At 39.6% G+C, this 17,540-nt stretch overlaps 2 protein-coding genes across 2 annotated transcripts; both read right to left on the bottom strand.

Moving 5' to 3' along the window:
* Positions 1-3,870: 3,870 nt before the first annotated feature.
* On the bottom strand, positions 3,871-8,030 carry LOC115401037 (extracellular calcium-sensing receptor-like). The gene is made up of 9 exons (XM_030109172.1): positions 7,861-8,030; positions 7,307-7,601; positions 7,084-7,170; positions 6,627-6,896; positions 5,980-6,180; positions 5,618-5,893; positions 5,088-5,315; positions 4,863-4,986; positions 3,871-4,784 (listed from the first exon to the last, which is right to left on the bottom strand). Exons 1-9 carry the CDS (start codon positions 7,968-7,970, stop codon positions 3,871-3,873), a joined length of 2,505 nt encoding a protein of 834 aa, XP_029965032.1. The 5' UTR covers positions 7,971-8,030.
* Positions 8,031-9,868: 1,838 nt separating this feature from the next.
* LOC115401036 (extracellular calcium-sensing receptor-like) lies at positions 9,869-13,790 on the bottom strand. The gene is made up of 8 exons (XM_030109171.1): positions 13,515-13,790; positions 13,336-13,422; positions 12,895-13,164; positions 12,121-12,321; positions 11,751-12,020; positions 11,107-11,334; positions 10,880-11,003; positions 9,869-10,782 (listed from the first exon to the last, which is right to left on the bottom strand). Exons 1-8 carry the CDS (start codon positions 13,779-13,781, stop codon positions 9,869-9,871), a joined length of 2,361 nt encoding a protein of 786 aa, XP_029965031.1. The 5' UTR covers positions 13,782-13,790.
* Positions 13,791-17,540: the final 3,750 nt, after the last annotated feature.

Below are 17,540 nucleotides of genomic sequence, written 5' to 3'. Positions count from 1 at the left end.
TTAATGATTTTTTTTATGAACTAAAGTCAAAGATAGAAGTTTAAAGAGTTGCTGGTGTTCTCTGTGCTGCTCTCGGATCTCTGCTCTTCATTTTCTCGGTCTTCTGCAGAGTTTGCCGTCGAGTTGCTGCCGGAGTTTTCTGTTTTTCCAGCACAACAGCGTCAGACTCTCGTCCACAAGCTTCGCCCTGAGGTGTTTTAACAAATTACTAGTGGTAAATGAACAACAGCGCGCACCTCCTTCAGCAATTTTAGCATTGCAGAGTTTGCATTCTGCAAAGCTCGGCTCGTTTTCACTGATATAAAAGAATTTCCACACCGGCGGAGTTCTGGTGAGACGAGCAGCCGTTCTGGATTCATCCTGTTGTCTCTGCTCTGGATGAGACTCATGGAGAAGTCAGCCCGCTGCAGTGTAGCCCTGCGCTTGTCAGCGCTCCAGAGAGGAGCTTCTTCCTCTTTCATGTTTGTCGGCAGCTTGCATCCCATTCGGCTGCACTACCGCCAACTGCTGGTGAGGAGGGCTCACTACGCGTGGGGGTTTCTTGCCGTGAGTATCGGCGGCTGGCATCCGTCGCCTTCACGAGTACCCGATACTTTGAAATAAGGCCAGTATCGGCCCGATACCGATACCTGGTATCGGTACTCGCACATCCCTAATAAACACTAAAAACAAAAGAATCACATACCTATCAATACCTTATACTCAAGAAGCAAAACACTGGACCAGTTTTTCACCACTATAAAAACAAAGTCAGCCTCACACTTTTGGCAGAACAATACACACAGTCACTTGTAAAACACTAAACACACTTGTATACATTAGACACAAACTTATATAAAGATGTCACTTCATTGCAATTCCACAACACTGATGGACAAATCATCACACCCATGAGCCATTTGGTTAAACACCCACATCAGGTGTGCAAACACAGGATTGCTTTATTGTAGACACACCGATCAGGTTTGAGCACTATGAAAATGCAACAGGTGAGAAACATCACTGGCCACGGGGCTAGAATTACAGTAATGTCCCAGGGCAACATGGGGGTAACATCACCCTTTGCGCAGCCATTTCCCTGAATGGGGTCCTCCACCATCATGCCAATATGGGCTCTTACAACACAGATCAAATGATCAGATTTTTGGACAGATTGCACAGCCTCCTCGCAGGAAATAACCAAATGCACCAAATGCGCTACATAGTCATCTGGGACGATGTGTCATTCCACCACTCTGCTCTGGTCCAGAACTGGTTTCAGCACCATCCACTGTTTACAGTCCTGTACCTTCCACCATACTCTCCATTTCTAAACCCCATCAAAGAATCTTTCTCAGCATGGCGGTGGAAAGTTTATGATCTCCGTTCCCAGACTCAGGCGCCCCTCATTCAGGCCATGGAAGAGGCTTATGACTAAATGGAAGCTGCAGCCGTGCAAGGATGGATCTGTCATTCAAGACGGTTCTTCCAATGTTGTCTTGCCAACGAAGGTATTGCCTGTGATGTAGATGAAATTCTCTGGCCGGATCCAGCTAGGCGAAGAGATGTTTAGTATTTATTAATTTATTTTACTCCGATTTCTTTTTGTTTTCTTCATTTTCTTTACATGTTTTTAACCTGTACTGGTAGTACCGTATATTTATTTGTCTATTTTGTGGGTTTACAGTGGTGGGATATGTTTTCTTGTGATTGTCTATGTTGACTGAATGTGGCTATGTGAAAAATATTTAAATCATATTTTTAAAAGTCTGCAGCATTGATCGTGTGATGTGTTTGAATTTACTATGTCGTATATTTGCACTTTCTCTGTGTACTTCACTTACAGTAATCTATTCACTGAGAGGTCCAGAGGTAGAACTGCCAAAAGTGTTTTAAGTTTAGCACAGCAGTGTGTAACTGGTTCAAACAGAACTAAGCCTTATGAAATGTGTGTTTCATATGGTAACATAGTATGGTTTTAATAAATGTGTATATAGTTTTTATAATAGTGTTTCATTTTGCACAGGATCTGAAGTGTTTTCCATATTGTGTGTGTGGTTGTGCTAATTGTGTGTAGTGTTTTGAAATTCCAAGCCCTGTTTTCAAAATCGTGTTTAAGCAATTGTAAAAAACTGGAAAACACCAAAACCAAAAAAAAAATAACCAAAAAAAACCAAATCTACGGTAGCCCAAATCTCACACTAATTAAACTCAAACATCGAACACATGGCAGCAACACAATACAAAATACAAAAAACATCTCAAAAAGAGGGGCTGATGTTTAGCCAGCGAGCAGCAAATATCTCTAAGTGTGATGGTTGAGGAGAGACACTGAATCAGTGAATCACTGTCATTGATGGCAGTAATTGGTGCATCTATTCCACTCCCTCAAAACTTATATTTGTAATCCTGTCATTCACAATTCATCAGGATTTGCTTACAATTTTGCAAATACTTTGGTCTTTTAAAGATGAGTCTGTTCTGCCCAAAAGTAGCCAATATTTTTTCTATCCCTCTATGCAGGCTGCCACATTTCATGTGTGGCAGGAGCAAGGGCTGGAAATTTGACTTATTTATTGAAAACAAATGTGCTTCTTTTCAACAGCTGCCTGATAAGTATAACTTGCAAGCTTGTCATTTTATTTAATTATTTTTTGGCATTTGCAGGTGTGTCACTTCATCTCAGGGTCCCCCAATTAATGCAAGGGATGATGTGATCTCCTTTAACTCTGTTAAGAAGAAAGTTATACTCCAGAAGAGCATCAATGAATCAGACTGGGATGACGTTTTGAAGAATATTCATTCATGTCCTATGTGTGCAAAACATCATGTTATCCAATTTAAAGGTGCTGTAGGCAGGATTTTGCTAGTCAATGCTAATTTTTCTGTGTTTTCTTTGGATTAAATGTTAGAGTATCCATTGATAATCCTTTAGGAGTGTAGCATAATTGCACTACCGCGAGGGCGCAGCGTTTCCATCTGTCTCTGTTCTGAGCTGAAAAGGAATCTCGACAGCTCCAGGTATCTTTGACCAATCAGAAGAGCCCCTAAAGCTCTAACCGTAATTGGTCGAAGGGCGTTCGTCGCACGTTCTTGTGGGAGGGGCTTAACTTGCATAAAGGCGTGATGTCAGAGAAAACAGGACAGGATTGGCTGTGCTGGGTTTCAAATCGCCATCTTAGATGGGTCAAATTGCCTTCTTGCTTAGGTAAACCTAAGTCGCACATGGAGTGAATCTGCATAAATCAACATTGGCCAAGATTTACCCTGAAATGACCCCACTTGTGATATGTGTCGATCAGCAGAGGCTACTTTAAGCTATATGTTCTGGCTTTGTCTGAAGATGCAACAGTTTTGGGGTGATATCTGTGAAAGCATTTACTGGTATATTCAAAATCAGAATAGCACTGAACCCACTATTGTTTCTTTTTGGCATCAATGCTGGGGGTTTGGTGTTACCTGCTGCTGGTCAGAGGTAGACTGCTCAATCAATTTTAGTGACACGATGGCTGATCCTTTTAAAGTGGTAGGATGCTGCCCAGACAAACAGTTTCAAATTGGATCAGAGATATTTAATTTCATCTCAAAATGGAAAAAAAAAAAGATATTCTTATTGAGAGGTTCAGAAAATAAATCTTATTAGGTATGGAGGCCTTTCATGAACTGTTAGATCAACCATCCACTAAAGTGCAAGAATGAATCTTTGTGTATGAGTGTTTTTGTTTGTGTTTATGTGATTAGGGGAAAGTCAATTTCATGTCAAAATAGTTGGGTATGAGAAATAACAAATGAGCAATTGGAGACAGACAAAAAATACAGTTAGTAAAATAATTTTAATGCAGTGCTTTTGTTCAGGTAATATCCAATGTGTTCAAGAGAATCTCAATTCTTTCAGGACTTGACAGTAACTCGAGCCATGATTGCCTTCTTTGTGTTCCTCTCTGGTCTCAGCAACATTAGGTAACATTTGGGTCCAAACAGCGCCACCAACAGGCCAAAACTGGAAGCCAGGATGGCAAATACCTCCACTGCATCTGCATATTTACTTGGTGAGTTAATATATGCAGGAATAAAGGCCACCCACACAGCACAGAAGATCAGCATGCTGAAAGTGATGAGTTTGGCCTCATTGAAGTTATCTGGGAGATTTCTTGCCAGAAATGCGATCAGAAAACTGAGGATGGCCAGTAAGCCGATGTAACCCAGCAAAACCGCAAAACCTATTGTGGACCCGACTACACACTCATAAATAATCTTGTCAATGTGATATTGTGTGTTTTTATGAGGGGACGGTGAGGCGGAGACAAGCCAAGCTGTGCAGATTGCTGCTTGAATGGAAGTGAGAACCAGAACTGTTCCTCTCTGCTGCATCACACCAAACCACTTCAGACTGGCCTCTCCTCCTGGCTTTGAGGCCTTAAACACAGCCAGAACCACCATGGTTTTAACCAGGATACATGAGACACAAAGCACAAAGCTGATCCCGAAGGCTGCGTGTCTCAGTTGGCACGTCCACAGTCTGGGTCGTCCGATGAACAACAGTGAACACAGGAAGCAAAGTTTGAGTGACACCAGCAGCAGGAAACTCAGTTCTGAGTTATTGGCGCGCACCATGGGTGTGCTGCGGTGATAGGTGAAGATCCCCAGAACGACAACACAGATAAATGTGCCCAGCAGTGAAGCAGTGGTCAGACAGATACCCAGAGGTTCATGATAGGAGAGGAACTCGGTTTTCTTGGGAACACAGTGATCACGCTGAGGACTGGACCAGAAATCCTCTGGACAGCTGATGCACTCCAATGAATCTGAAGAACAGATGAAGAACATGAACACAAACAGTCTAAAAATATCAATAGGAAAAAAAAGAAAGAAAGATCACTCACTGGTTTTGTTGCTGATTTTTCCCTCCGAACAAAATGCGCAGGTAAAACAACACACAGGCTGTCCTTTGTTTCTGGCCATGCGTGTTCCTGGAGGACAGCTCTCACTGCACACCGAGCGAGGAGGCTGCCGTGACCAAAATACACTCACCATTTAGGTTCATTGTACACAGCTGAGTTTTATTTAAAAAATAAGAATAAGAAGAAGCTGCATCAAAGTAAAACTACCTTCTCTGATTTGAAGTTCCAGAAGATTTTTTCTTCCTTGAGTGTGAGTACTTCTTTATTGGAGGCTGACCTCTTCACGTCACCCACATTTTGAACTTTAGTTCTTCCATCAGGGAGCCATAACCAATTCATAACATCATATATTGGTAAGACATCCCCATTACTGTCAAATGAAACTTCATCACCGAATGATGTGGTAAAATTGACGTTTTCCAAATAATGTACAAGCTGTGAATGAGTGATCAAAAACAAAACAAACGATGAAAACGATTAAAATGACTATATTGCAGTAAAATTATACATGTTGCTTGATTCTCATCAGAATAATGGACCGGTGTTTCTCAGAATAAGGATTAAGTCAGTGTTTGGTATACGTCCTTAGATTTCATCTCTCAATCAGGACTTTTGAAAGGCAAACATAAATGTGTTTCATTTCACTGCAATTCAAAAAGACCCTGAAAGTATGTATTTCTGTGGAACATGAATCTCAGCATGTTTACAGAGAGATAGGACAGAAATTGATATCACACCTGCCATGGCTCCAGTGTTTGCAGAGTGGCACAGCTGTTCCTACTAAAAGGCCCTCTCCCTGGCTCACACCGCAGCATGCTGTCTAGGGCATATGCAAGAGCATACACAGCTTTGTAAACATTGTACTCAGGTCTGAGGCTTGAAAGGTCCAAAAACTCAGTGTCCATGTTTCCCATGTCTTCTTCTCCAGTGCAAAGAGCTCCACCAGTGTCCGTCCAGCCAGCCGGAGCGGGTTCAAATCTACACTGAAACGTGTACTCCCAAAACTGTCTCACCTAAAACACCAACAACAATTCATATGATATCAATCAAACAAATATGTGGTTGTGTGCATCAGTTCGTTTTGCAAGTTTTGAGTCACCATGTTGTTTTCGTTATTGTGTCCTTGGTCCGGATGTATTTTTAGCAAGAACTCTCTGAGCCCTGGTATTTCTCCCCGGCGGATGGCAATGCCCAGAGTGCCGCTCAAATACGCCATCAGGCGTGGCGTCTGCAGCACAGTCGCTGATGCCAAGGCCTCACTGGCAATCCACTGCAGACCGGTTACATTCTGTGTAACCACCTGTGTAAACAAAGACAGTATTTTTTTTTTTTTAAATTCCAGTTGGGAAATCACATTGTAGGTTTAATTGGAGAAAACACAGTTCAACTTTATATTTACTGAAAAACAATGTTTTCAAGGGTAAGTTGGACTTAAAAACGGGGAGTTAACTTCTTAAAGAGTCAGTCTTTCTGAGACTATACCACAACAGACAGACACAACAATACTACAAGAATAAATAAAGTATTAATCACACACATTCAAATGTAGGAACATTTCATCCTAAGACCTAATCGTCAAGTAGATTTTTTCAAAGTGGACTGAAAACTGTGCTGCATGATTAGATTGACTTATTTGATTGACATATTGAAAAAAAAAAGGGAGGGGATTCAGATGGCACCAACTACTGATCTTGTTGCTGATCAGAATCATGTATTTCTAAAATGCTTTTGTATTGTATATCTCACCTCTTCCATGAGCTGAATCATGTGAATCTCATGTGCGAACACAATGACCACTCGAGCTGTTGATGCTTTCATCAAATTCACAATCCTCCTGAGTTCACCCGGGTCACTGTCCCAAGGCAGCACTTCTAGATAGGCCAGACATCCTCCGCCAGCCTGCAGCAGGTCCGACTGGAAGGACTGGGCAACGTGGAGTCCGTAATCATCGTCACTGACCAGCAGGCCGACCCATGTCCAGCCAAAATGCTTCAAAATCTGAATCATAGCACGCACCTGAGACATTTACGATATTGGATTACTATGCAGAAAGGTGCTGAACTCGGCTTCTGTTAAAACTATCATGTGCATATTCCAGTCAAATCACAAATAGCTCCAACGACACATCTGTCTTGACAAGCTTGTTGTGAGACCTGCAGCACATACTTTTTTTTTTGCAGTTTTCTCATATAGTGTGTTTCACCTGGAAAGCATCACTTGGAATTGTTCTAAAGAAGGTTGGAAACCGCTGTCGATCACTCAGACAGGAACACGTGGCAAAATAGCTCACCTACAAGAAAAATCACAACTAATTAAATACAACATTCTCACCAATACAGATCAGAGTATTTACATAACGTAATGTTAATTAAAAGAAATCAAGTATTGTACTGCAAAAACAAGAAATTATACAAATTTGAACTCACAATGGGCATCTTGTATAAACCCAGCACATTGGAAATGGCAATAGAAAATGTTGAATAGTGATCACCCACAATCCCAATGATTGGAGGGATCCCTGAACAGTCCTCCACAAGCTCAAACTGCTCCTCCTGACCACTGGAGAGCGAGATTGCTCCACTGAGTCCCATGAGAAGTGTACCACAATTGTCAAAGATACTGTATCCCAGAGTCACATTTGGCAGCAGGTTAGAGTTCCTGTTGATCTCATCAATAGCAAAGGCCATTGTCATAGCATGTCTAAATCCTAAAATATCAAAACTGAGACATAAACATTACTATTAGTCACTGGATTGCAAGATGTCACTTGTGTCAGATTACTTTGAAAAAAAAGACATAATGTGCTGTAAGTAATATACTGTCTTTTATGGATTAAAAACATTCTCAAAATGATCAAGAAGTGCAATTTTCCATCATACTTCAGAAAGATTTGAACACAATGACTTGGTTTCTCATCATGTATGCCCTGAACATCGTAATATTCACATCTGTCTGATGATGCTCCATGTGTAAAACTTACCCACTGCAGCGGGGCTGTTGTGGTTTAGAGGTGAATGTCCTTTCAGGGAGGACCGATGTGTAGTGGACTTCAAACAGTCCACCTAGCACCACATCTCCAGGTCCGTGCATTTCATTCAGATGAAAATCTTTCTGTAATTTACAAGATGAGGGAGAAGAGGAAGACAAACACAAAGAGAAGGGAAAAAAATAAGCAGAGACAATGCAAACACTCAAGCCAAAGTATGTGTTGGGTAAATGCCCCATAATTTACGCTCCTTCACCCTCGTCTCTTTTTTTGTGTAGCAGCACTTACTTTATATGGAGGTCTGTGACATCAGATTTGCATGTTTTCCGCTTGTTAAACCTTCCACAGCACTGATGAATCTTTGGGCTTTTGGGGGCAGGACAAAACTCACATATCCCCCTGATAACGTTAATGTCACATTCAAATGAAATTCAAATCAGATGTTATATAACTGAGTATTTTGGATAAATAAAACTTTAAAAATGACTTCAGTGCTTCTCTTCTTTTGTTGTTGTGTTTGATGCTTGGATTAAAAAAACAAAACAAAACAAAAAAAAAAAACAAAAACAGAGATGATGGAAATGTGTGAGAAATACTAAAGGGAATTCTGTGTCAGACGGAGTGGAGCCACGTGTGCCAAAACCACGACGAAGACTCAAAAGATGAAGAATCCTTCAAGCCTAAGACAAAAAAAAAACCAAAAAAAAACAATAACTTGATGGACATTTTTGGCTGATGTATGTACATTTCACAGTTTTTGTGGGCTGGATTAATTTGACTCTTTATGACATATTTTGTTGCTTCAATTATGAGCCCAGTCAAACAGCCTTCAAAACAAAATTATTTAAATTAGAATAAAATTGCTTAAAATTTGTAGAATACGATGTAATTATAATGAACAAGACAGAATATTCACAAACACATTTTCTTGGGAAATTACACTGTGAATACTTTTATTAATTGGTTGATAAACCCATCTTCTCCTGAGATATAGAAGACTGAAATTTAGCGACTGATGTATTGGTCATCCACACATTACTGACTGTAAAAAATATCTATAGACAAATATAAATCAGAGGGACTGGCGTAGGCTGATATGATGTGAGAGTCCGGTGGAAAGCAAATGTATCTCAAGGAGACCAACAGTGTTATAAAGCATGTGGGTTGCACAGTGTTACAGTTGTCAGGACTCCAAACTCACATTTTCAATCTCAAATTTAAGTCTGACTTTCTGTGTAGAGTTTGCATGGTTTTCCTGGGCAGATGTGGGTTTTCTCCATGTTGTTGTTTGTGCTTGTTATCTTATATTTTCGATCGAGGTATGATTCTTATAATCATATTTGATGGTACAGTATATGAAGATTGTAAAAAGTTATGATATATTTTCACTATACGGCGATGATATTGGACTCTATTTACAAAATTTATTGGTGGGATGAAAATAGATATTGGAAGCGAATTTAAAATGTCAGGAACTGTAAACTTTGTAAAATACACCCACAACTGAAAGGCCACGAGTGTCAGTTCCTCAACAAGGCCACTTCAATCTTTAAATACAAAGAATTAAGTATCCAAAGTGGATCAATAAAAAGAGTTTTAATGACACTTTTGATTAAGAAATACAGCCAAAATCAAAAAGCATATTTAAAGATCATATCAGCCTGCCACATGAAATACAGTCTGATTTCATCTTTTCATCTGAATTATCTTAAACAAAGGATGTCCCATTGCCTGAACTTATTGAGAATATAATCATAAAATATAGTAAAATAAATTATGAACTAAAATAAATAGATTCTATCCTAAAAAGTCTTCTTTGATTTGAAAAAGATCTTTTTTAAAAGTCTTTCTTCCATGGTAAAATACTAACAGTGTTTTGAAAAATAGCTTGCAACTAGAATAAAGTGAAATACATTCTGGTTAAAGTGACTTGTACATTTTATTATAGATTTGACATTCATGATATTCACAGCAACAGATGATTTTACTAAAACAACTGCTTTCATGACTTGGTGGCTCCTCGACCCATGATGGCCTTCTTTGTGTTCCTCTCTGGTCTCAGCAGGATTATGTAACATTTTGGTCCAAACAGCGCCACCAAGAGGCCAAAGCTTGAAGCCAGTATAGCGAATACCTCCACTGCGTCTGCATATTTACCTGGAGAGTTGATATAAGCAGGAACAAAGGCCACCCACACAGCACAGAAGATCAGCATGCTGAAAGTGATGAGTTTGGCCTCGTTGAAGTTATCTGGGAGATTTCTTGCTAGAAATGCTATCAGAAAACTGAGGATGGCCAGTAAGCCAATGTAACCCAGTAACACTGCAAAACCTATTGTGGATCCAACAGCACACTCATAAACGATCTTGTCATTGTGGTATTCAGTGTTTTTATGTGGGGATGGTGAGGCGGAGACAAGCCAAGCTGTGCAGATTGCTGCTTGAATGGAAGTGAGAACCAGAACTGTTCCTCTCTGCTGCATCACACCAAACCACTTCAATATGGCTTCACCACCTGGTTTTGATGCTCGAAAAACTGCCAGAACCACCATGGTTTTTACCAGGATACAAGAGACACAAAGTACAAAGCTGATCCCGAAGGCTGCGTGTCTCAGTTGGCACGTCCACAGTCCAGGTTTTCCAATAAATAGGAGTGAGCAAAGAAAACACAACTTGAGTGAAACCAAGAGCAGGAAACTCAGTTCTGAATTATTGGCACGGACCATGGGTGTCCTGTGGTGATACGTGAAGATCCCCAGAACGACAACACTGATGAATGTACCCAGCAGAGAGATTGTTGCAAGACAGATACCCAGAGGTTCATGATAGGAGAGGAACTCAGTTTTCTTGGGAACACAGTGGTCACGCTGAGGACTGGACCAGAAATCCTCTGGACAGCTGATGCACTCCACAGAGTCTGAACAACAGGGAGGAGACTGAACTATATTTTTACTGTACAACATAAGTCTGCCGAGAATGAGACAGGAGGAAAAAACAGTGACAAAAGTACTCACTGGTCTTATTGCTAATCTTTCCCCCAGAACAAGGAATGCAGTCAAAACAGCATCCAGGCTGGCCCTTCTTCCTTGATATGCGAGTACCTGGAGGACAGCTCTCACTGCACACTGAGCGAGGAGGCTGCAGGAAAAAAAAGGTCTTATTTTTCTGTATGATTGTACAGCAATGAGACATCTTTTCTGATATCAGCAATCAGAAAAGATGTCTGAAAAGAAGAAATTACCTTCTTCGATTCAAAGTTCCAAAAGATTTTTTCTTCCTTGAGTATGAGTACTTCTTCATTGGAGGGTGACCTCTTAACCTCACCCACATTTTGAACTTTAGTTCTTCCATCAGGGAGCCACAGCCAGTTCATAACATCATATATTGGCAGCGCATCTCCATTTTCATCAAATGACACCTGATCACCAAATGATGTGGTGAAATTGACCTTCTCTAAATAATACAACAGCTATGAATTGGAGAGATGAAGTGACACTTTATACCAAAATAACAGCATTGTCTTTGTTCGTTGAATATATTTGCATGAAGAAGAAAAGTTTAAATGTTTGAAATGTGCAAGGACAAGTCTAACTAGCTACCTTTTTTTCCTTTTATACTGTGTATTTTGACTTCTCCTATAATATATAGGACAATCATGCCATTTCGAATTAAAGCGGGGAATTATAATAACAATACATAGTGAGGAAAATCAATGTAAAAGGAAAAAGTCACCCCATATGAACTCAGACTACCGTTTATTATTATTATTATTATTATTATTATTATTATTATTATTATTATTATTATTATTCCCAGCTCAAACCGTTTGGTGTCACTGCTGTTTTTCAGAACATAAAAGAGAGGGAGTGTAAATTGATATCACACCTGCCATGGCTCCAGTGTTTGCAGAGTGGCACAGCTGTTCCCACTGAAAGGCCCTCCCCCAGGCTCACACTGCAGCATGTCATCAAGGGCATATGCCAGAGCGTACACAGCTTTGTAGATATTGTACTCAGGCCTGAGGTTGGAAAGGTCCAAAAACTCAGAATCCACATTTTTAATGTTTTCCTGTCCAGTGCAAAGAGCTCTTCCATCTTCTGTCCAACCTACAGGATCAAATGTGCACTGAAACATGTATTCCCAGAACTGTCTCACCTGAAACAATTACATAAAAAATACGAATAAGCAGATATACCAATGCAATGTTTGATATTTACTGTATGTGGTTCGATTGAAATCAAGATAAAATTCTGACCATGTTGTTTTTGTTGTTGCCTTCTTTGTCAGGGTGTATTTGTAACAGAAAATCCATGAGCCCTGAGATCTCTCCTCGACGAATTGCAATACCCAGAGTGCCGCTCAGGTACAGCATCAGTCGGGGAGTCTGGAGGACAGCAGCTGCTGTCCAGGCTTCACTTGCAATCCACTGCAGACCCGTCACATTCTGTTTCACCACCTGTGCAATTAAAAGAAGTTTTTCAATCCAAAATAGAAAAACAAAAACTTCATGTTTTGTCACAGGCAAGTTCACATCGATAGAGAATAATCAGCTGACTGCAGAAATTGTTATTCATGGGCATCACTTTCTGGTGCATCATGCATTTGAACAGAACACAGAATCAAAAACTTAATTTGACTAGACATTACATTTTACAATTTGTTATTGTGGTAGGTGTGGTAATCATAGGGTTTTGTCTAATCCCATGAAATATCATCACATTTTATTACTTCATTGAGGATTCAATGGGATATAAATTGAAATTACAAAAAATATGTCAGCTCTTGTGTTCTGGACGATCAAAATTCACAGTTTCAGTTGAATTGTGCGACAAATGTGATGTCCCATTGTATTATACATTTCTTTACTTGTATACAAGTACTTGTATACAACAATGATAATAGTAGAAATTAGAAATATGCTCTCATTACCTACATACATGAACAAGCTTTTGATTTTCGATACATTTCACCAAAACATACACATGCCCATGCACACACTTGATATAGGACACAAAATTGAAACTGTAACCTCTTCCATGAGCTGAATCATGTGAATCTCATGTGCGAACACAATGACCACTCGAGCTGTTGATGCTTTCATCAAATTCACAATCCTCCTGAGTTCACCCGGGTCACTGTCCCAAGGCAAAACTTCTAGATAGGCCAGACATCCTCCGCCAGCCTGCAGCAGGTCCGACTGGAAGGACTGGGCAACGTGGAGTCCGTAATCATCGTCACTGACCAGCAGGCCGACCCATGTCCAGCCAAAATGCTTCAAAATCTGAATCATAGCACGCACCTGAGACATTGGTGAGATATGTAGGATCATTGTGCAGGTTCAGTTACAATATCATATACACTTTACATCCATATCACACCTAACTTGAAATACATTTCTGTGTTTTGTACCATGTCTACCAGCTTGCTGCATTGCGTGAAGCTTGCTCACAGTTTGTTATTAGTGTTTCACCTGGAAAGCATCACTTGGGATTGTTCGAAAGAAGGTTGGAAACCGCTGCCGATCACTCAGACAGGAACACGTGGCAAAGTAACTCACCTATACACCACCAAACAAATCAAGTCACAAAGTCAGGGCATTATTCAAATGAGGATCAAGTGACAAAAAAAAAAATAAAATGGGAAACTTACAATGGGAATATTGAATAAACCAAGCATGTGAGAAATTGCAATAGAAAATGTTGAGTAGGTTTCCCCGACAATCCCGATGACAGGAGGAATGCCTGAACAGTCGTCCTGGAGCACAACCTGCTCCTCCTGACCATTGGAGAGTGAGATTGCTCCACTGAGTCCCATAAGAAGAGCACCACAGTTATCATAAAGACTGTATCCCACAGTCACGTTCGGTAGCAGGTTCGAGTTCTTATTTATCTCTTCAACAGCAAAGGCCATCGTCATAGCATGTCTGAAGCCTAAAATATCAAAACTGAGACATAAAATGTCAAAATTAAAAATAAAAATAAAAGCAGTTACTGTAACATCAAACAAAAACTATAAAACAAAAAGTACATCTTCATTAGCAATACATCATACAGTTCTTCCTCAATATTTTCTCTAGTTGTATTTCGCTGATTCTGATGTTTTATATGTTATATATTAAGAGTATTTAATGACATTAACATGTTTGAAAGTTCTCAACAGAAAGCGAAGTATTCACAAGGAAAAAACCCCTGAGTGCATGTGTTTGGCACTCACCCACTGCAGCGAGGCTGCTGCGGCTCTAAGGTAAACGTCCCCTCAGGCAGATCGGCAGTGTAGTGGACCTCAAACAGACCACCCAGCACCACATCTCCAGGTCTGTGCAGTTCATTCAGAAGAAATTTTCTCTGCAATTTACACAAAGGAAGAAGAGAAGACAAGCAAAGGCAAGGGAATAATACATAAAGTACAATCAAACAGGCGCCCCAGTGTGTGTGGAGAACTCCCCTCATAATTAGTTCTCCTCTCTGAACATCTGTTGATTTTCCACATCGGCATCCCTTTATTTTATATTAAAGGTTGTTTCAAGGGTTCGTCGTCATCTCAGCGTCACTCACCGCCACTCAACGCCCGTCGCAGCATAGCAACATAAAACGCAAACGGAAAGTCACATCATATTGCTGACTTTTCACAGGCAGTGTGTATTAGTTTTACACCTGTGCAAAGGTTTTAGGCATTTCTGGATGAAATGTCACTAATGCAACACCAATATGAAAGCCTGTGGTTAACTCCAGATTCACTACAGCGGAGTACAATAACTCCATCCATAAAGCAAATATCATCAATATTATCTTTGTGCATGAAGATAAATTAGGAGGCCTGAGAGTGAATGGTATGACTCCATCTGAGTTCTCAACATTTAGCAGAACAAAATTGAAAGTTCACAGAGATCTATATTGTAGGGAGGAAAATCATAGTCCTCAATGGCTCTATTTTGAGAGCATTTATTTTTCACAAAAATTTGCCATTCATGCCTAAAATCTTTTTTGTTGTTGTTGTTGTTGTTTTTAGGATATTTTAATGTCTTTTATGTTATATGTATATATATATATATATATATATATATATATATATATATATATATATATATATATATAAACTGTTCTTTTCCTGGGTGCTATCTCCTTCATGCTCGGGTCCTCTACCAGAGGGCTGGGAGCTTGAGGATTTGGCGCAGGATCTTAGCTGTTCCTAGCACTGCTCTCTTCTGGCCAGAGATCTCAGATGTTGTTCTCAGTATTTCTTGGAGCCATGCATCCAGCTTTGGGGTTAGTGCCCCGATCACGACTGGCACCACTGTTACTTTCACAACCCACATCTTCTCCAGCTGCTCTTTCCGCCCTTGGTATTTCTACAGCTTTTCCTATTCCTTCTTTCTGGTGTTGCTGTCACTCGGGATTGCTACATCAGTCACTACTGCTCTCTTCTCATGTTTATCCACCACCACTACGTATGTCAGGCTGGTTGGCCATCACCAGTTTGTCAGTTTGATTTTTTAAGTCCCACAGGATCTTGGCTTGGTTGTTCTCCACCACTTTTGAGGGTGTGCTCCATCTTGAGTCTGGGGTCTCCAGTCTCCAGAAACATAAGCTTATTTACACCTACCCCCTCTCCACTAACAATTAGTGTCCTGAACGTCTATTTACATAATCAACATTAACTTAAAAGAAAATTAACAAGGTAAATAAACATAGTCACAGATAAAATAGACATTAAGTGAATAAAACAAAGACCCCCGAAAGAAAATAGATTAAAAAAAAAAGAAGCCAAGCAAAAAAATAAAGAAAAAAAGACAGACAAAAATAATTTGTGAAAACACACAGCTGTTATAAGCCTTCTTCCTCCCTGTACCTCGTGAAAACCATGTTTTTCTTCCCATCATTATGAAGCACAATTCACCAAGCGTTGGATCATTCACTGACTGACAGGGAGGGAGCGTGAGTGCATGAGAGCACTAAATGGACACACTGCAAAAAATCCAAATCTGAGCAAGTTTTTTAGACTTGTTTTGAGTGAAAATGTCTCATTTTACTTGATTTAAGATAAATTCACTGAGATATTATATTTGATCAAGATAGAAAGACTTGATTGAAGAGAAGTTCTCTGAAATCAAGAACATTTCCACTTGTTCTATTGGCAGATTTTTTTTTTTTTACTAATTGCAAAGTAAAAGTATCTTAATTTAAGAAAAAGAAATCTGCCAATAGAACAAGTGAAAATTTTCTTGATTTCAGAGAAATCAGAGAAATGATGATTTGGATTTTTTCCAGAAATGGTTTTTGACGATAGTGTTTTGTACAATGATGATTCATTTTTGTCAAACAGGAATGCTGGGTAGTATTTTATAAGAAAAGAAAATCTTACCATTTGTTTCTTTCAAAGTCCCCTATTGCATTGCCTGAAACCAACTATAAAATTGAACCATAACTTTATGAACATTAAATTTCATGACTTACAAAAAGCAAAAATCTCAAAGCACTAGGCTGTTTTTCATATACACTTGCACCATCCATAACAGGAAACAAAATAATACAAACCTCTGTGATTCAGCCAAATATTCTGCTAAAATGATAACAAGTCTTGATTTTACTCGAGTTCATTGGTGAAATTTTATTAAGGAGGGTGACTTGTACTATATTGCCCCTGCCCCGGCTATATAAAGCCATGTGATTAGCATTAGGGCTTTTCTTTCAACTTGGCCTTCCTATTTGGAAACTCGTTTCTTCCACAGAAGAAAAAATTGATTGAAGTGAAATTCTTGAGCGAACAATCTGGGAAATTAATACCATGCCTCTGTTTGACATGGGGTGGCAGTGGCCCATATTGAGTTGAGTGGGTAACAAGAGTAAACTTATTTATCATGTAGAGTAGTCTACAGCACAGTCACAGTTGTGTCTGTCCACAGAACCAGAGGCTGCTCCAAGAAGGCTGCACTGAAAGGGCCATGATGAAATGGCTGTACTTCTTTAGAGGCTGCAAATTTAGAGAACTGTTTATAACAACAACTTGAAGTTAAGTAACTTAAATTGTGCATGGTGTTTAGGTGGCGCAGTCTGCAAAAAGTGCTTTAAACATGTAACCTAGTGTGCAGCCTTTCCAGTGTAGCCCTCTTGGTGCAGCCCCTGGCTCTGCGGACATAACCTTTCTCAGCAGTCAAGATGTTCGACCAAAGTTCTTTTTTCAGAGACTCAGTATTTCATCTTGTGGTGCAAATGTGTACTGCAAGCCTGAACAGGCACATTCAAGCTGGAAAACTTGAAGATTTTGCAGTTATTCCAGCAAATTACAAATGTTTGCCTGAAGTGACATAAAGCCTGTTATTTTCTGTCATTCTGCTGCTGCATATATGAAGTTACTGTATGTTGACTGTATGTTAAGAAAAATTACACATATGACACATTTAAATAACTTTAATAAGTACTCAAGTTTGACTAGCATTAGCTTTTTTCCAACACTTGTAATCAATCTCAAGCAAAAGGTAAGTTCACTAAAAATTAAGGCTTTTTCTCTAAAGTTAAATTATCACAAAACCATCCCATATGGTTGTTCTTGAAACAACCACTTCACTACAGAAGTCTGACTGATTTTGAAGAAAAAAAAAAAAAGTGTTGCTTTCTATTGTAAAATGGCCATAAGGAAAGTTTGAACACAATACACAGAGTCTTAAAATTATTATTG

The sequence above is a fragment of the Salarias fasciatus genome, chromosome 14 (assembly GCF_902148845.1).
Source record: "Salarias fasciatus chromosome 14, fSalaFa1.1, whole genome shotgun sequence".
In the NCBI taxonomy this organism is placed as follows: Eukaryota; Metazoa; Chordata; class Actinopteri; order Blenniiformes; family Blenniidae; genus Salarias; species Salarias fasciatus.
This window is presented reverse-complemented; position numbering and strand designations above follow the sequence as displayed.